General features: G+C 34.6%; 1 protein-coding gene across 1 annotated transcript in view; it reads right to left on the bottom strand.

Moving 5' to 3' along the window:
- Positions 1-21,115, bottom strand: part of EFL1 (elongation factor like GTPase 1) — an 81,281-nt gene that overhangs the window by 17,148 nt on the left and 43,018 nt on the right. The window contains exons 16-18 of the mRNA XM_069798388.1: positions 10,680-10,811; positions 8,675-8,822; positions 1,378-2,381 (exon numbers count right to left, since the gene is read on the bottom strand). Coding sequence (XP_069654489.1) covers positions 1,378-2,381; positions 8,675-8,822; positions 10,680-10,811 — 1,284 coding nt within the window. The remainder of the gene's footprint in view (positions 1-1,377; positions 2,382-8,674; positions 8,823-10,679; positions 10,812-21,115) is intronic.

Raw genomic sequence — 21,115 nt, 5'->3', positions numbered from 1 at the left:
ATGCATTAGAAAGCCATGTTTCCATTTGGTTTTATGGCACAATTGATGAGGCAATGCACGTTAATTACATCACTATAAACAATCATGCTTTTTTGGTAGTGCGTATTTTCGAAAACGGCAATTTATACAATGTTTTTGTTGTTTGAAAATTGGTATCTTGCTTATACTTTGACATAGAGAGTCAGAAGTATTGTGCTAATGTGATCCTGGAACAGTTGTGTGTAACACTATGAAGTCTGATTTTGACAGGCATTCTTACATATTAACATATAATTAGAGATAGTTCAAAATGCAGAAGTTCTATGTCATAGTAAGTTGTAGCTTAAGGTAATGTGCTAATAAGCTTACTGCAGGACACCTTTTACACGGCCTACTAAAGAGTACCTCCAGAAAAGAACAGGATCATGCACCTGTACAAAACAATTGTACATTCAAAGGCATTTCTTTTCCCTACACACAATTATACATTTTGTACATTTGTTTTGTATAACTGCTATCATTATGCTTGTGTGCACAACAGCTGAGATTTTTACAACAAATAACCAAATCTTTGATTATTGTATGTAGGATATACTATATTTCTGTCATGATTAGTATAGTCAAAGTAAATTTGCTGACAGCTTAAGTGCAATGGAAGTTAGTTTTAATGAAAACCTTGGTGCGTTGGATCAAAGTCAGTGTGCACGCAACTCCCATGGAAAACTCCAAGAACAAACGTTAGGGAAAGTTAAGCACTGTTGTAAAGTAGGTCATTAAAACAAGTTTAAAAGTAGGTGTAAGTGGTAAGGTAATGTAAGTGACATGAATTTGTATGCACTGGGTTTGCAACGTGAGCAACTTGAATACCAGAAGGATACAGATGCTACTAAAAAGAAAAATAATCTACAAACTGGACTGTAACAATAATTTAATATTATCTCATTTTCCTGATTTTACTTCTATATTGATTATTATATTAACTTAAAACATCTTGAAACGACAGTTACTAAGACTGCACGCTCATTTTACAAACAGGATAGGTTTCCTCATCTCTTCATGGAACTAATGCTTAACTATGAGCAATTAATATTGATATTCATATTTACTTAAGTTGATATTACAAAAAGGCAACATTTTGCATCTTGCACTTCTAAAAAAGTGTACCATTGCTATTTAAGGATATGTTTCAGATAAGTAAGAAGAATGCTAAATTCTCATTCAGAACAGTATAAATACTACAGGCATCAGAGAGTCACTGTAAAAATCCACTGGAGAACTATAAAAAACTTCTGACAAAACTTTTAATCAAGTTATACTTTGAGTCAGTCTAATTTATAAAACCTCACCTTGGAACTCAGAAAGCAAATTCTTGACAAAGGTTTATTTTTTCTGTCTTACCTAAAACTTCTGCAGTAGCCATAATTTCACATGTGTACATTGCTGCCATAAGCCTCTGTGGTTTTGCTTGCAAAGCATAACGACAAGCTTCCTTCATGGTGGCAATCAGTTGTCCAGAGAAGGGACCATAACAATCTGCAAGTAAAACTTCTCCCTTGTGTTTACTAGTTTTCTCAGGTGATTTTGGAACACTTTGACTGCTGTCCTGGTGTTCATTCACACTGCAAACTTCATCAGTGCAACTGCTTGTTAGAGTAGTATCTTCATTTTGTTTATGTTCTACGGCATCAAACTCCCCTGAATCCTGACTGCTAGTTGACAGCATCTCTCCAACTGTATTTATTTCCCATTTTTCCACTGTAAAACAAACACCCATGAGGGGTTCTTCACACATTGGACCTGAAAGCGTAGCCAGCTGAAATCCACTTACTATGCTGTTGTCAAAGTCTCTGTATTTACTTACTTCTTTCACAGCATTCCCAAGGCACTGCCACACAGACCTTTTATAGCCCTCAAAATTATATAACAAAATATTGGGCCCACACTTCCGTGGTCCAAATGACCAGATCTGATCAACAGCATTTCTCCACTTTCTTCCCTGCAGATTTTGCTCCAACTTTTGTTTGAATTCCTTGATCCTGTCCAGAGTCTTCTGATTTATCTCATGGGTTTTTTTATCTTCATTCAGAGATGTGTTGAGCTGCTCCATAGTTCGAATTAAGTCACTGTTTTCTTCAAGAAGTCGAGTTACCTCCTCAGGAAGCGGCATTGCTCTTACACTGAGAGTAGCTTGTTTATTTGGAGTAGATATTGTAACAAGCCCATCTGAATCAACCTGAATTCCTTCAGGAATTTTACTTTGGTCCTCTTTTGTTTGGTGTATGACAGCAACCTTCTGCTGTTTCCCTATCTCCTCATTCACCATATCGACTTTTGGAGGTCTTGTTATTGTCTCTCGGAATGGTATAATAGGTGCTGATACACTAATCTGTACCTTTGCAAACCTATAAAATAAAGTTGAAAAATTAGTTTAAAATTTAAAAAATACTTTTAAACTTGGGGGTGGGAGGTAGGGCAATGGCCTTAGCATGGAACAGATGTTCATGAATAAATCTGATTGCAACACAGATTACTAGATAATGAATTTCAAATTCAAGCTCTTAAAAACCTTATGTACTTCAAAAAAGAAGCATTGCCTCTCATGTCTTCAGAAAGATTTGGAAAGGAACTGATGAAAATAGAAGAAAAAGCTGTGCCTCTGTGTAAATCACTGGTTCACCCACATCTTGGAAACTATGTGCTGCTCAAACGAGATACAATAGAACTAGAAAAAAAAATGAGAATGAGGATGATCAAAGGTATGAAAATACAAGCAGCCTTCAGATGTTTCAAGGATACAATAGAGGTCTACAAAATCATGAGGGGCTTGGGGAAGGCTGATTAGGGTTAGCTGACAACCAAGCCACAACAGGCCCTGAACAGGCCCTGAACTGCAAAAGATTAAGACCCAGGAAAGCATTATGGTTACTCCATTTTTATTCTTCCTCAGACATCTGCTCTAGGCCACGCTGCTGCAGACGTGATACTGAGCAAGATGGACACTTGATTTGAACCAGTACATCTGTTCATGCAGTGAGATGCTCTGAAAAGATGAAGCACTAGGTAAGCTGAACAGGCTTTTGTAAAGAAGTGTGGAGCCACCGTTCTACAACCTTGCAGGTTCAGATCAAGTACTCTCTCCGCAGCTAGGAGCGCTTGGAGAGGTGACACTCCCATTTTCTCTATACTCCTGGCACAGCAGATTCAAATCTGTGCACAATACTGTGCTGTCCATGTGCATGAAAACTAGCACTGCAGCACAGAAGCAGAAGGAGCATTAATGTAGGGAAAAAAAGCCCCTGGTGAATTCATATTGTGATTAGTTAGTGGAAGCCTTAACCACTATTTTGCTTGCAAACCTAAAGGATCATTCATAATTGTAATCTTGTAACAAATGTAAATATACAAGGCACTACTCTGAAGGTAGAAGCAATGACTGCCTACGTTGGAATGCTTTTAAGTTGGCTGGAGGAAGGGAAGAAATTTCAAGCGAAATAGCTACTCCCGAGTATCACCAGATAGGGACACATTCATTATAGAATTATGCCGGATAATTATTTCCTGTATAGACTTGTCATTAGTAGCAGCCTTTCCTCTGCTATAAAGCAAAACACAATCCCTCTCCCTCATATATCCCAAGTAACTTTATATTGTACAGTAGCTTCAATGAAAATTAAGTGATAATTTTTTTTTATATAAAGTTACTTATGTGAGTACAGCTTTACACAAAACTAAAACATAACTAAAAGAAACCATGGGAGATAATTAAAATAAATTGACCATTAACTACAGACAAAAATTAAACTATCAATTCTATACCAGAAAGCCCTATTATTTCAGGTCATTAAACACTTTTCAGTCTGTTAGAAGAGTTTATATTGGAAGATTCTCAAAGATAATAAAATTTCCTAACAGAAGAAAACAAATCTGTAATGCTGTGGATGAATCTTATTTTTGGACTAATTAAGAAAAGGTAAATTCAATCTTTGCCTTTAAAGGACCACAGAAAGCACAAAATAAAATGAGATACGAGATAGTAGGTAAAGATTTTGGTCTTTTTCCACACCAAAAGAAAGGAAAAAATATTACCAATGCAGTTCAGCCTGTTATAGTTAACTATAAATAACTTATATTCTGCTTTGCAAGAGTGCTAGCAATTTTTAAAAGAATTAGTTTGGGTCAAGAGTTGAAAGATACAAACTAAGAAGCTTTCTTTTTTCTTTTAAGCTGAGTTGGGAAATACCCTACACAGTGAAGAAAACCTGTGTTGGAAATAAAAACATTTAGGAAAAACCAAATACAGCAGACCACAATAAGACAGAATGACAGAAGTTTCAACAATATTGTAGGATTGGCATTTATAACAGTGATAAAGTGTGATTATTAAGGAACTGATATATCGTTTGAAGCAATGCTATTAACCAACAGCAATTTTTTTCAGATTAGTTTGTATTTATTAATTATTTGTCTTGAAGTGAGTACTCTGCAGGAAAACTTTCACTACACTTTAAAAGGTATTTCACAAGATGAGGAAAATTAATTACTACTGATTAAAACACTCTAAAAGTAAAAGCTTCACATCTTTGAGTATGCCAATGTGTTATTTTACCACCCAGCTAGGAAGTGCCAGATTTGTTAGCTCTTTCATATATTTAACAAACATCTCTGTATTTATTCATAAAGGATCACCTGTTTTATCTTCAAGTACAACTTTATGACTTCCAAATATCCCGTGTGGTATTTTATCTGTTTACTGTAATCACAGGAGCTGAAAATTGCCAATGGTGCCATGGCAAAACCCTGGTTTTTTTCAGAACTGTGAAATGGATGCTTATTAAGTGCACATAATCAGCATCTTGTTCAAATACATTCAGGATTTAACTCAGCTGAACATACAGGAATGTTGAAAGCTACCCTTCAGAACTGGAAAATAGCCTGTATTTCTCACCTCATCTGAAGGGGAAAAACAATAGCAAAATCTCCCATGAAATACCTTGTTTGGAAATGAAACATTCCTACCACTGGTAAAATGGTAATCCTGTGTCTTCAAAGATTTGTAACAGCTTTGTCTAGCTATATAATCTATAAAAATCATATTCTACTGATAATTATCTCACTGCTACAACTACAGCCTGTGCCATAGCAAGCTAGCACCAGATCAAAGGACAATGGGTTTTGGTTTATCATTTGCGTATGAAGGTATAAAAATAATGTTTGATACTGCCATCTGAATTAGGCTCAGTTTTTAAAACACATGGAGAAAACAAGACTCTTTTCATTGGAATGACCTGTTTCTAAGGCACAGTTGTTATTTACCTTTATTTATACAACTTTCCTACTAATGAATGCTTACATAGAACTATTTTATTATACACATAGAAAGTTAGTTTTTGGATAAAGACAAGTCACTGACCCCTGTAAAGGAGGTGCAGTTAGATTTTGATGCTTCTATAGTTTACATTCAAAACCAAAATTAACAAAAATCATGTTCCAGTATGCATGACTTAAAGGATGAATTACTTACATGATTGCATGGACATCTGTGAGGCTAATACAATGCATTCAGGAACACTCATACTTCAGCTCTACCTCATTCTAAAGCTAAAATATTTTGCTGTATTCAGTTTTAGAATAGCTACTACTCTACATCAAGCCTCAGTTTTAATTAGTAGTACCTACAGCTGAAAGCTAGTAGCTGAACAGCTGCCTGCAATAAAACAACCACAACTACTACCACCTGAAGTCATAGATACTGATATCCAAGCAAACACAGCTCAAAGTAACTTATCAGTTTTAATCTATCTAATTTAAGCTTTGAGAAACACCCAAAGGCTCTGTCTTTTGCACTGTGGACTACATGGACCTAGAAGCTCTAAAGCAACTTATTCAAAATACTTCACAAGTCTGGGAACAGTGATGATTAACATCAACTCTTATTTCTCTGTGATTGGTAATCTTGGCATTTATAAACCCCCTTTTATTAAACCTTGCACTAAACCTTCATATGAGGTACCATTAATTGCATAAAAAATTGCTCTGAACCAGATTATTTTAGAAGTTATTAGTCTAAACTCCAAGAAAAGTGCAACTCGAAGAAAAAAATAAAATTGAGCTAGGATTGTGTCTGGATTCTTGTTGCAACTAAGCATGAATAAAAGCTGCCAAGGGTTATTATACAGAAAGTGGAAGTGAAGCACTGCTTTACTCAGGCAATCAGCGTTAAGTTAACAGAAATAATTTTGTCCTTTAATCTGATAACCACTATTATAACAGTTTCATGATATAAAGTGATGCTTTAAAGTCAGCTGAAACATTTCAGGCATATCAAATGTTGTGACTGTTGGCAAGAAAGAAGGAAGAATGATTTACTACATTTATCTGACAGACTGAAAGTTCAGAGTTGTGTATCCTTCTTAACCACTCAAGAGGTCTAAGCAGGTTCATTACAACAGAAGGACTAACCAAAATTTCCTAAGTTCTGGTAAATTTTGCAGAGTGATAAAAAAGTTGCAGAGGAAAAGTAAATGTAATTGTAAGCTTTATCTCCATGGGACTTTAAAACCAGGAGATCTGTCCTTTTTGCAGTTTTTCCATGTACTTGTATTATACTAAAAAAAAACCCAACCAAACAAAAAAACCCCACTCCACCACCATCTTCATTCTCTTTGTTTCTCATTCTGAACAGGGCAATTTAATCCACTCATGCTAAGTATTTGCAATGCTCTTTGGACAGAAAGTTCTAAAAATTTCTATTATAAAATGCAGAAAATAAAACGTTCAAAGTCAAAAGATCTAATTTATTACTCTATTCAAAAAGAGCTAATTAGGAAGAAAAAAAAAATAAGTTTAGGGAAATTAAGCAGAACATCCATATTTAATCATTTAGATAAACATGGATGACCCTGATCTTTTATTTCTTTCCATGTCTCTTCACATCTTTGACAATAAGTATCACTTGAACATAATTTTCCAAATACACACTGGGAAAGCTAAAATTAAATATGTGCCTTTGAAAAAGTTTGATTAAAATCTTGACAGAGACAATTCAGTGTAGTTTCCACTCAGCAGAACCTCCTCAGTTTCTGTAATTACTCCAAAAATGTCAACTCTTCAAAACCCAGGTGACACAATGATAGATGCTAAGATCAGAATCCTGCCCCACTACTTCAAGTGCGACTTAAATATTTTGAACAACCTTTCCCAATATTTTGGGGGAAAAACACGTGGGTCACATTTTAAGGGTATTATACACTGTCTTGATCCCTAGTTCACAATTTGCTATTCCAAACTATGTGCACTTAGAAGAAGTTAAACATTTGTACAGAAACACACATTGAGCTAATACAACTAACATTTCAGACCACAACTTTTCCTCCTCACATTTTAATAGTTAACTGATGCAAGTTTACCACTGTCAGCACTCACATGGAATCCATGAGGAATGGTGCAAGACAGGGATTCCATTCTTCACTTTTCCTTCCACAAAATGGTGACAGAAGGAAAAGACAGTTCTTGTCCAACGAGCTAGTACGTTGTTTCTGCTTATGATGCTACAAGCACAGTGTGTTTATGTGCTTTGGTAGTTTGGAACACTGACAACATTTTCTTGAGGAATACAAGTAAGGGACACAAAATGGTCACTCTTGACAGTTTATAGCTCTCTTAAGAAAAGCCAAACCAGAAAAGGTTAGGAATGTAAACATAGGGACTTCTACTAGCTGCTCACTATAATCCTATTACCCCATCACACAGCTTTTTTTTTTTCTCCCACATTTTGACCAATGCCAATAATAAAGGCATTTATACATCTTGCTATGCAAACTGCCACTGAAGACAGGTGCAACCAGTTTTGCTCTATTTAAGACATTACATTCAAGTGAGGTGTATCAATAAATAATACTATGTTTTTAAAACAGGTAAAAATGTGTTGCACTAAGTTGTAATGAGGATAACCATTAAAGCACACAACTAATTTTACAAGTGATCCAGTCTAACTTCCATAAGAAGTGATTGTTGTCTGATATTAACCGGAATGAATATGGGTACAGAAGGAAGACAGTCAACCATACATGATTAGGTTTGCATTTTGGTTTAGAAAAGAAAATGACAGTAAATGCATGCGTACAGAAGTACCAGAAATTTTTTAGTAAATTAAGTTCTAGGAAAGGACTGTTTCAGACAACCATTCTTCTACCATTTGAAGAAACATCAGAAGATACTAAACGTACATACTTATGCTTGCAGAAGATACTGCTCATAAGAGAGCAGATCAACACTTAAAAAAAAAATCAATGTGAAGAGCAAAGGAACGGGATAGAGTGTGCACATACAATTTTGGCCTTGGTGCTTTCTAATTTTTGAGAGTTCATTTATCAGACATGATTGCCCTCACAGTTTTTATTTTGTACAAATGGTTCATTACATTCTTAATTGGACTCCTGAAGCTACTGCAATTTATCATTTCTACAAATTGCCTAAAAGGTGTATAAGATGTATAGAAGTGATGAGCTAGTAGCTTCTGCCCAACTGCAGGTAATTTTACAGCTACAAAGAGGTACATTTATGATCCAGTGGTAAAAATTGTTGGTGGATGAAGCTTCTATTTTATCAGAATATAAATCAAAGATATGCATCTGACAAAGAAATACAACAGACACCTACTGAACTAAAAATATTTCTTCCTCCTTGCCCCTCTAACCTTTCTTTCAGGTCATCCAAGCAACGCTGAAGATGAACTTCTCCTGCTGTCACTAGCACATGCTCTCCTGTCTCCTGGATTAAAACTTGGACACATGGATCAGCTTGGTTTAAAAGCTTCATTCCTCTGACCAGCTGAGGCATATCACCTGGCAAAATAAGGTATTATTAACAACATAATACTGAAGAAGGAAGAGGTGAAGTAGGATAGACTTAAAGTGAGCTACAGTAACACTCATTTTTATGGAAGGCTAAACACGAATACGTATGTTGGGAATACTCAAAAACTTTCAGCAAGGTTCTGAGGTCTTTCTGTGGTCTGCTTATGAGTCACAAAGAGTGGTATGGTTTAAGAACAGTAAATGAAGACATATGGTATACTCATAATTTGTCACCAAGAATTTATGTACTGATGATAAAATTCACATTATACAATCATAACCATGGTACACATTTGAATGGATTGCACATTTTTGTTTTACATAGTTTTACAATAGGTTTAGTATACCAAGCTAGCTATTGACTATGACTACGTTATCTTGCTTCATATATACAATTAACTCCAGCTCATAAACAGCTCACAACTGATAAAAAAATTGAATGTTATTGATATGAATGACTAAAAATTTCAGGATTTCTCTCCTCATTTTCACAAATTATCAAGAGATATAACCTTTCCTATTTATCACAACTGTTTAAAGTCATTTTTCAGTAAATAACTGTATTTCTTTGCAATCTTTAATGGCTAATTGTAGCAACCTGTAAATTGCTAATGCTTAAAATGCTCCAAAGACACAAATAATAACATGTTAACTTTACTGAAATAAAAGCAAAAATGATTCCATATGGATTACTTAGAAGGCATAAGAGTGAATGAAGCACAGGAAGGATTTAAACTAGCTGGAAGCCACTGAAAAGCTTTAATGCTATTACAACCTGAAAAGGGGAAAAATCAGGAATGTGAGAGCTTTTCAGTGAAACAAAACACAGCTGTCCCTAAAATGAAGGTGTTTAAAAATAGTTGCCTTAAAGTTAATGGAGCATCTACAACCACAGCTGAGTCAAATTTGGCAGATTACATCAAAGCTATGCATAAACACCTCATGTCAGCAGCCTTTCACAATTAATACAATTTTAAAAAATTAATTATGATTCCTTTTTCTTATTTTACATATGGGGTAAAGAATACCCACAGGCTTTCTAGGAATGCATATTCATATTCAGAAGGAAGAGTGACATTAAACTTCTCATTCACTTGGAGGCTATTAAAAGAAATATGATATTGTATATTTAATGCTAAGCTTTTAAGGGTGTAATAGAAAAGTATCCTTGAAAACCAGACATAAAAGTAAATAGAATGTAGAAAAAAACAGAGTGTTAGTTCACATGGCCAACACAGTTGAACAAAGACTTTCAATCTTGTCAACAAATAGTTGCTAAGCTGTCCAATTGCTTTCTAAAAAACATGTGATATTAAAAGTATTTTGTAACTGAACAGAAAGCCAGTTATTTTGGTTCTACTAACACTGCAACAACAAACGGAAATTGGGCTGAAACTCAAATATAGCCAGAGATATACTACTCTCTGGTTGGGGATGGGGTTGCGGGAGATAGCAGTACTGCAAATTTGTACCACGAGCTTAATGATAAAGCATAAAAGAATGTCAGCAGAAGTGAAAAACCCAAAAATATACTTATCTTCACAGTAAAGGAATATTGAACCTTTAGCATCACATAATGTCTTACTTGTGGAATAGCTAAGTCTCACCATAAAGGGCACAACAAGCTCTTCTGTATCTCCTCACCTACTGAGATATGAACTAGCCAGCTAGAATTCACAAGGATAATAAAGTATGGCCCTCTAGGCAACATATATATTCATTTTATACTGGGTCAGTCTCTGATTCAGTGGATAGATCATAAACTAGCCAAATCACTAAGGGTGGGAAGCTGCATTGCTACCACATTGAATTTGCATTACCATTCCCATTCTCCTTTAAACTTACTTGGATGTTTCGGTTCAACAGCTACCCGAACAATCGGTGTAGCTTCAAAGTTGAGAGGTGTAAATGGTGGACAAGCTGGTGACGTTGACAGTGTTGCAGACTTTAGCACAAAATCTTGCAGGCCTCCTATTCCTAACAGAAATTGGAAAAAGAAAAGCAAAACAACAAAAAATCATTCACTTTCATATTAAATGAGACTAAAGACATGATCATCAAGCTAAAAAAAACCTTATTTTATTCTAATTACAAAAATCAGATTCAAAAATTCCTCACTGTTCATATAAAATAGGTTAAAATATTTGTGCATAATCTGGGTACTCAAGTCTCTGGTGTGACATTTGATATTTAGTCTCACAGCTCCCATTGCATTCCCTCTGTATTTTAAAAAGGCATGTTATAACTCTGAAGAACAGAAGGGACATGAGGACTTTTTTCCCTTCTAATATATCCAATCCTTTTTTACAGCTCAGACTTATTTTTGGTGGTTTAAATTTAGAAAAGTTTAGACTGCAAGAGCCCTCCAATGGTTGTCTACTCCAAGCTCCATCCCAAAGCAGGGCTAACTTCAAAGTTAGATCAAGTTGCTCAGGGCCTTGTCCAGTCAAGTTTTAAAAACCTTTAATAATGGAGACTGCACAGCCTCTGTTGGCAACCTCCTCCAGTGCTTAATTACTCTTATTGTGAAGAATGCTTTCTTTTTTCTTCTTCCCACCCCCTCCCTCCCTTTATGCCCATTTGGGATTCCCCTGTTCTGCAACTTGAATCCTGTAAAATTTAATTTATCACATAGTAAGCTATTAATTCTAATCCTAATATATTTCATAATGCTGGCAAGTTGGAGAAAACTGAGCTTAAATTGTAGTGATAAGAAAAAATACAGAAAAAAATATTAGCTATAAATCTGCAAAATAGCTGCTGTAAATGCATATTTAGTCTTGGCTGGTTGGCTGGGACATTTAAGACAATTTGAAATTATTGCTTTCAAATTCCTAACCAACAGGACATCATTCATAATTTAGTCACGAGCTATAAAAAACAATACCAGAACTGTTTGAGTAATAAAGACAACAAATAAAGCTGATATTGATACACTCACTTTTCCTGATTCTCCTTCAATCATAAGCAATGAACATTGCAGTACTTCTAATGGAGTATAAATTAAATGCACATGTAACTTATTATGAGAAAACCGAAACCTTTAGCTCATAATCAATACCTACTTAAAAATTAAATTCATATTTGTAGATTGCAGTATATTTGTGCTTCTTCCTCCTCATTCTCTCCTACATGCCCAAGTAGTGATAAGCAGAGAATTTCTTAACCCCAGCTCCCCATTATCACTGTAATACTTTTCCAGGTTCTTTTTTTGGCTTAGTCTTCTTTATTTGAGGCCAGAAACAGAGAGTCAGCTTCCACCCTATGAGATCATGAGGGAGTTTAAATTCTGAAAAGCCAGTCTGCTGCAGAGTTATCATCTGCAGAATCGGGCTGTTTCTACAGCTCTGAAGGCTGAATGTCTGGCTAGTAGGATATGCCAAAACCCAAAATGTCACTATTTAAGAAAATCTGCCTCAAAATAACTGGAAGCAGAACAACATTCAACGGCTTTAAATGCAGGATAGCAGATGCTACAAAGAAAATAAATCTGTATAAACTCTGTGTTGCACCTGACCTATGACCAGCATGTATTTCCTCTTTTTCACTTATTCAACATGTGGTTTGAATGAAAAACAAACGCTGGATCATCACCACCACCAGGGACTAAGAAAAGGGAAGGGTGCATTTTATTCTGATCTTCTCCAGCTGGTAAAAGGAAAATGATTTAGAGTGGGAGGTGAACAGCTTCTTTTCACAGTGTAATGTGAACCAGAGAAATCAAGTTACTAAATCTTACTTCAGATAGACTCGCTCTTAACACACATTACTGTACTCTTACTACCATAAAGAAAACAAAGCTCTCGGCTCTTTTGTTTCATGTTTGAAGGTAAAAATACATGAATTATACTAGCGTCTGGCAACAGTAATACACTAAAAATAAAAAAATCTGTCAGTTTTCATGAAAATCTGTTAGGCTTAAAACCTGAGTGTTTCAATTGCTTAACTGTGTGAGCTGGCATAGAGCAGCGGCTAGCCCTGATGAATCTATTTAATTTACAAATTCTTAGTAACGAATGTTGGCAAAAAAATCCATACAGATTAAAGGTTCTTGGACACTTTTTTGCATAATATGATTATGAGTAAGTAACTGCTTATGTATTTTCTGAATAATATTAGAGGAAGATGTAACATAACTAATTCCAAAGTACCACATGACATGTCAATGGAAGAATTCTAATTATGCTGATACATAAATCTTAAACCTATTTATTGTTCACCCCACTGAAATTTACACATACTACTTGAGATCACAGATCTCAAATGTGTATTAATACGTTATCTACTTGAATGGTCTTAGAAAAGGCACTCCAAAATTAAGCTTATAAATATGCCTCCCATCTTAAGATTGGTTTTGTCCTGTTCAGCCCTTGAAAAAAAGACATCATAACAACACATGCATTTTACTTCACATTTGGTTTTGTAGTACAATAATTTGCAAAAAGAAAGGGACCAAAGGTAAGAAAAAACTGCTTAAGCAAGGAAGGTGAGACAAACTACTGCTCCTTTGTTTTAGGTTAGCTTAAAGAATGAAATACAAAAAAGCATTGCAAGTATTTTTGAATAGTCATCTCTCAAAAAACAACCTAGTCTACAAAGTATGCAGTCTGTTACACAAATAAACATGCATGCCAGTAGACAGTTTGTTGTATATTGCTTTTATTTATTTATTTTTAAGAGAAGCTAGAGTTAGAAATGTCTACAGGAATTTTTAAACTTATTAACTTGATCAGGAAACTGCTTTTTATTAACTCTGGCTGTGGTGTGTCACCCACCTAATTTGTATACAAAAGAAAATGCTGAATTCTGACTGTTCAGGGGAGTGCGTAAACTTCAAAGACACAAGAGTTTATTAAAAACTCCTTATTAGAAATATCACATACTTCGCTATATACTGTGTAACACTACTTCTAACATTGTACTTGGTAGCAAAGCCTTTTCTTCCCAGTCAGGAGCCAAATCACCTTCACAGATTTTATAACATAAGGCAAAGAGCCATATCTACTAAACAGTTACTACTGTATTTTTTTCTTGTGCATAGTCCTGTTGAGATTAAGGGGACTACAGCATAGAGAACCACAAAGCATGCTATCCATGATGAAAAGTCAAGCCTACCAAGGGATACCATGTAAGACTTGATGGTAAGTGTGAGACTAGATTATTTTTTCTTAAATTCATCATCTAAATGCTTTGCTAATATTTTTGTTTTGAAAAAGCATTCCCACATACTACTGGTCACTAAAGAAACTCTGAACTCAAAAGTGTGTCTGAACTCAACTGGACTTGAATAATAATGGGCACTGAAAAATATCACTACCCAGGGCTCTGTCTATGTGCCAAGGACTTCACTGAAAGAAAGGTAATTTTATAAAGCTTAACACTCAGATGGAAACACCCAGACAGAGTAGCATTAGTTCCACAAACTTGATACCATCTTTAAAAGAAACAGGCAGGACTTCAACTATTATGTGGAGATACAATTTTAAAAAGATTACAAATTATCTCTCTTATCCTAACGAAGTCAATGCTACATATAATTGTTTATCAAACTGAATTTTGCTAGCATATTTTAACAGTATTGTCCACATTTATAGAAATGTAACCAGTTGCGTACTTTTTACATAGACTATATTCAGATTACTCTGACAAATCATTCACAGTGACCAACAATAAACACATTTCAAAGTATTAAAGTTAGTATTTCAACAGTAATTGTCAATTCGTAGGTTGAAAATAAGACTTCCTCTTAACAGACAAGGAACTCATTAAAAGCCTGTGACATAATGTTAAGACCGACCTTCCAAGTTCGGTTGGTTGTCATTTGAAAGTAGACCAAATTATGGTGTGTATCAGGGAGAATTATTACACAGATGGAGATTTACAAAAGTCTTTCTTTTGTTGAGTCTTTTCTATTACTTGCCCCAGAAGATAAGAATACTAAATCAAGTATATACCTACTTGTATCACCAGCGTTTTTACCACATGACGGAAACTAAATGGTAAAAATAGATAAGAACATCACGACTGAAATTTTCAAAAGCAGTAGGAGATTTAAGACAAGTCTCCATTTACTTTTTGCCTCTATGTCTTGCTGGTAACCACTACACGTTAGACAATAATTTTGCTGCCTTTAAAGATAAAGTACACTTTTCCAGCTGAATTCAGCCATAAAGATCTGAACACATAATAGATCAATTTCAAGATATATGTAATTAGTTTCCCTTGATGTAGAAAGATTTAGCATTTAACATTCTTTCAAGATGCAAAAATGAAGCAGACACCACCACGCATAACATTTTCAATCAGATAAGGAAATAATTTAGTTTGCAGTGTGAAAATCAAACAAAGAAGAATGAAAGCTGTTTAATTTTAACTTCTGCCACATTGTTACTAGCCTCAGCACATTAGTTCAGTGGATCTTTATCTTCTCTCACTGATGATATCACCACTTAAGAATCCTTGGCTGCTTTGGAATGGAGACATGTCAAGCTTTGGACTAACACTGTAAGGAACTAAGTAAAGCAAAAAGCTAACGTTAATCTTCCCAGTAAGGCTCTGTCCCCACTGAAATATATCACTTCTTATCAACATTGTTTGTTCAGAAAGATTAAGACTTTACAATATGCAAAGCCTCCTGGTTTAAATGCTCCATGCACTGCACTATGTATCAGTGAAGAAAGACCATGCAAGCTCATTCATAATTCATGTAAAGGAGGTGTGATGCAAACTTTTGTAAATCTACACAATCTGAAATCTTAAAACAAGCATGTGCCTTTTGTTTCAAAGGGAGTGTACAAACAGACTAAGACCTCTATAATTTTCTTTGGACAGTAATACAAATACTTTTTTTTTCCTCCCTAGTGAGAGACATTTGAAAAGAAATATTTTTAAAAGGTGCTTTAAAAAACACATATGAGAAAATAAATTCACAAATCCACCTTAAAAATATGATTGGCTCTTAGATGTTCCCACATTCTCCTTAAAGTAAATAGGCTAAAAGCCAACTAAAACAAACAGAAAGGCAAAATGTAGTTGCCAAATAATATTAAAATAATGAAAAAAATAATGAAAATAACTCCATATCAATAATCACTCTCCTTCAAGCCTATCCACAGAATTCTCCTTTTCCTACTATCTACTATATGCCTAGAAAAAGATTATACCATTAGCACACTGTTACCTATTAGGGTGACTAATATTGGTTCACTGTTTCCATGTACACTTTAAGCATCAGCCCCCATCCTTCCATTACTATCCCTAATTTAAAAGAAAAAAAAAGGTGGGGGGGAAGATTTTGCAAGGGGAAACTGGCTTTTGGTAGGATCTAACTCGGTTACAGTAGTATGCCTTTTATATTTGAGGAATCTTAAAATGTTTTACAAATTACTGGGATTAATGATGGTAACTGTAGGGAGTTTGGACAAGTAGCTACTATGGCTTAAGAATACCTTGTATTATACATTTATCGCCTCAGATTTTAAGCATGTTTGTCTTGAGTCTCATGGGCACTGCATAGAGATATCCGAGAGCAAAACTTGACCTTTCTGTATTAGAAACTGTTTCTGGAAGGGAAGGGAATGTAAATCAAGACACAGACCACATTCTGGTTGAGATTTCATCAACTTTTTCCATAATACAGACCACATGTTAGCACAGATTGCCGGTGAGCCTCCTCTTCTCATCTGTAATTATGCACTTCCCCCTCAATTGTTCTTACTTGCTTCTGAGGCAAATGAAATTGCTTGTATGGAAAACAGAACATTGTAAAGTATGTGCATGATTTCAGCTGTTCTCAGTACTTTCCAATATTTTACAGAAAAAGTTAATTCAACATTTTCTTTTGTATTTCATTTCCTCTTTCCCAGTGTGGTTTTTTTTTGAGCTGAATCTCCAAAAATCACCAGTGTCCAATAAACTGTAGAAGCCTCTGTCCCAGTTTTTTCATGAGTTTCAATGAAACAAGTTCTACCTAAATATGTGCTAGAGATTAACAAGCAGAAACTAATTGAGTTCCTCAATACAAAGGTGTTAAGTTATACTTTTATTGTAAAACTTTACTTTTAGGTTCACAGCAGTTTGAGGGCAAATTGAGCATAACTTTCTGATCAGATGAGAGTAAACTCAGCCATATTATTAATAATGTTGTGGCAAAATCCCCTCTCCCCAAGGCACACAATCATGCAATAAGACATTAAATGCAATAAGCAACTTCTGACACAAGAAGCACCTCAGTATTTCACTACTGAATCATCAAGTAGTAAAAGATGAAAAAGTACTAGGGGACCCCATTGAGTTCTTTTAGGAAAAAGACTAGCAGTTCAAAGCTGTGTGCTTTTAGAAGAACTGCAAGGAAAGCAATAGTATTATCTAATAGCATGTTCCACTAAAATCTCCTATTGCAAGATTACAGTTTCAAAGAGGATTGCAAACATATATAATGAGTAAACAAGCATCATTTATCTTCTGCTGAGATTCTTTGGAAAAAAATACCATGTATTTGATTAAGTACTTAAACTGCATGATAACATACATTTCCTAACTGTTGATTGAGTTGACAATTGTAATTATGAACTTTCCTATACTTTTCTCAGACTAGACTAAAAACGGTTTCAAGGAAACTATAAAAAACCCCTTTCATGAAACAGTAACATCTTTAAAATTATAAAGTGAATGGATAGAGATCTACCTGCACTCAGTCTTTGTGAAAAAGCAGAGCCCAAAGCTGAGTCAGGAATTTGCTTGGTAAAATACAAATTTACCTTAAAGTAAATAGAATTAAACCAAAGCCAGTTAACATTCCAAATCTGACTTCTGGGTTTATAAATAGGTCTAGTCAAAATGAAATATTGATTTCCTTAAGTTGCTTAATGATGCAAATAAATATAGAAGATGAAAGTATTTCAGATAATGATGTTTTTCTTATGCTGCAAAATTATTTCATTTGTCATGCCATAATAGTTTTTGGAGCTCAAAACTAAAGTAAATGATCCTGACTTTTAAATATATATGGGTAAACTTAATTTTAGCACAGAAACTCAGAAAGTTCATGCTTAGATCTGTAACTCACCCCCATTCCTCTTTACATATTATGAAATCAATGCACTTGTAGCTTCACAAAAAAAAGAAATATGTAAAAAAAACCCCAAACTTTACTCCAGTTTAAGCTACTTTAATCTTTTAACTGTAAAGCATTCTTGATAAAGGCACTAAATGGTACCTTTTGTGGTTTTATAAAAATTTTAGTAGTTCTACTCAGCAGTATACATGTAATATACTTTGCCTGAGCCCGCACATTATAATTCCTTTCCACACACAGGCTCAACTTGACGTGACTTGAAAGCAGCAATACTGATCAACAGTAAATATGTGGACAGATCTTTGCGCAATGCTATCACATAGGCACTAGAAATCACTTCAGTTAGCCTGTACATCAAATCAATGCTTCCATTACTGCATGCAGAAAGCATTTAGTACCATACAGACTCTTCAAGGGTTTCTAAAACACAAACCAAATTTTAGATTTATAATTACTTTAAATAAATGATTTTAATTTGACCTGACAGCAACACATCTGAATTTACTTAATCTTTTTCTTAAATGACCACCAGAACTTCAGAGGCAGTTCAGCATGGTTGTTGTCCCAGACAAATGGAATTTAGGAATGGTTGTTTCAACATACTTACTTTGATAATCTAGAAGTCCTTTGAAATGCTGATTTGCTGAGTTTTTTAGTAGTAGTAGTAGTAAATGTGCTTTTGTAAATAAATTAATGAAATTGCATATTGAACTGGAAAACAGATCAGCTGAATTCATATGGAAAATTCTATGCAAGGGAAAGAATTTTACCCAGCAATCCTCTAAGGAAAAAGAAAGCCTTCTAGACAACAGAGTGTTAACTACACTCTCTAAAGAGAGTAAGTTTGGTTTTTTTTTTTTTGAGATGAGAAGTGTCTCACAGGTGTAGCTCTTTCCAGGAAGCCTCCCTACTTTGTCCCACAGATAAACACATGCTAGTCGTCTACTGATGATTTCTACTGGTTCAGTGAGAAAAGTATTTAACAAAAACCAAAAAAGTTCTTTTGTTTCTAATTCCTATATTGAAACTCTCCAAGACTTCAGCTATAATGTTGACATCTGCCTTGTAGAAGACAGAAAAAGATGGGCTACTGACCCTTCATAAAGCTGTTTTGTACATAATTATAAATTGATAATAAATCTTATGATAAAAAAGTCAACAAAACCCAAGAAAACATCGAAGTGTTTTTTAGAATACTTTAGTTAGGCTTGATATATTAATATCTAATTAAGTTTTGCAAAAGGAACATATACTAAAAGACCCAAGATTCTTCACCCTCAAAGTAGCAGAAGAACAAGACAAATATCTATGTTCCAGCAGTCCTCTAGCAAAAACACAGTTTACATTGCTTATATTTTGGACATTAAAGTGGAGAAAATTCAAAATCTTTAAAAAAAAACCTCTCTGGCTCACTGAAAATATCATAGAAGTTACATCAGAAAAAAAGTAGAGAAATTGTAATTCTACTCTTTTGTAGGACCACTATTAATAATGTTAGCTTACGCACACATGCTCAGTTCTGGATATCTACTAAAATGGGATCCTATTTTCTTAGGTCAGTAACATAAAAAGATTATATATCAGAAGTATTAATCCAAACAATCACTTCTCACTTCACTCTATTAAAATGTTTTTAAAATATTTCGCTCACATTGAAATGTACATACAACTTGAGAAGGCAGGGAAGGGGGAAGCAGCAGCCCAAGGCTGAGGGGAAGCATTGATTCAATTGTGCTCTATCAGATTGAACATGAAAAGCGTTTAACATTAGAGGAAAGGAGATGAAGGAAAAGCCTTTCTATTTAAAAATGTAGTAAAGTTCAATATTTATTTTTAAGTAGACACTGGGAAGACATAAAACCCCATACAATATTTCAAAATTTTTATGAGAGTACTTGAGGTAAGATGCAAGTGAAGATCTAAAGTTCATTAGGGTTTTGAGCAGAATTGCATACTGGATTCTTTTAATGTCTTGACCAAATGCTTCCCACAACAGAGCAAATAACTAATCTCAGCTAACAGATCAATAACATCAAATGATTTCTTCATAAATCAGACTAGTTATAACATAGTCTACCAACCAACCAACCACTAAGAGAAAATGTCATTTTAGGTTTTATTGAGTTTTAGTAATGTGTCCTGAAAATGGGCAGATTTCATGTATATACTGTTGTCTTAAATTGAAGATTATAAAATATAAGTAACATCTGTTATTTCCCAGAATCAATTATAAGTGGTGTTAAAATTAACGAGGCCTTCAGGCACTGATCTTGCAAGGAATTAATTTTAATCTGTAGAAGTCTTGGAGGTTTTGTCATGTTTGCCTAGAAAAATCCACATGAACATATTGCTACAAGTTCTGAATTACATATCCTAGGTACATGGGGAATTTAGAATCTACTACTAGAAGTGCCAATTACAAAAGACAACAGTTATTATAAAAGCTTATTAAATTTTGACCACCCTTGTGCTGATTTTAGAATTTACTTAACTGTAGAATCCCAATATACTTGATTTGCATTTCGTAAGTTAAGAAAAGAATGAGGCCTTCATCATTCAATACACCAGGTAAATGCAAAGATAGACTAATCAGTTACTAGGGTATCTCAGACGTCACAAGTAGAAGCAGTGTACCAACTACCAAATGTAGTAACATTGTACATTTGTGTATTGCACAAACGTGTACAATATCCTGTGGGAAATGCCCTACTGAGTCATTGATCATTTATCCCGTTAACTTGTAAGACATGCAAGTAACTAATTAAAATTCAATTTTCCAAGACCTGACCCAATGCCTAATGCTCTCCTTTAAAGGCACACATACGCCACCCATTACATCTGCCTATAAGTGATTTCTGCTTGCTTATTTTGTTGCCTTGGGAAATATGGCTTTAAGTGTTCTGAAGTACCATGAATAATGGATCATTTCAGTCTACATTATGCAGAAGTTGATGTTTATTTTAAGTACAATAATTTTCAAGAAGGATAAAGAATAATATAAAATTTTACTTCAAGCTAAAATAAACCTTTTAAATAGCTCATTTTTAATTACAAGCAATAATATTTTGGGGAATAATTAATCAGAAGAAAGATTCTAACAGAGGAAAGCACCTTTCCAATGGCTCGGTTAGGACTATTAGACATAATGGGTGTACAAACAGACGGCATGAGAGGGAACAGAGGATGCCTTAAACACTTGTTATAT

Source organism: Haliaeetus albicilla, chromosome 12 (genome assembly GCF_947461875.1).
Source record: "Haliaeetus albicilla chromosome 12, bHalAlb1.1, whole genome shotgun sequence".
Classification (NCBI taxonomy): Eukaryota; Metazoa; Chordata; class Aves; order Accipitriformes; family Accipitridae; genus Haliaeetus; species Haliaeetus albicilla.
Note: the sequence above shows the minus strand (reverse complement) of the source record. Positions and strands in the feature narration are given on the sequence as shown.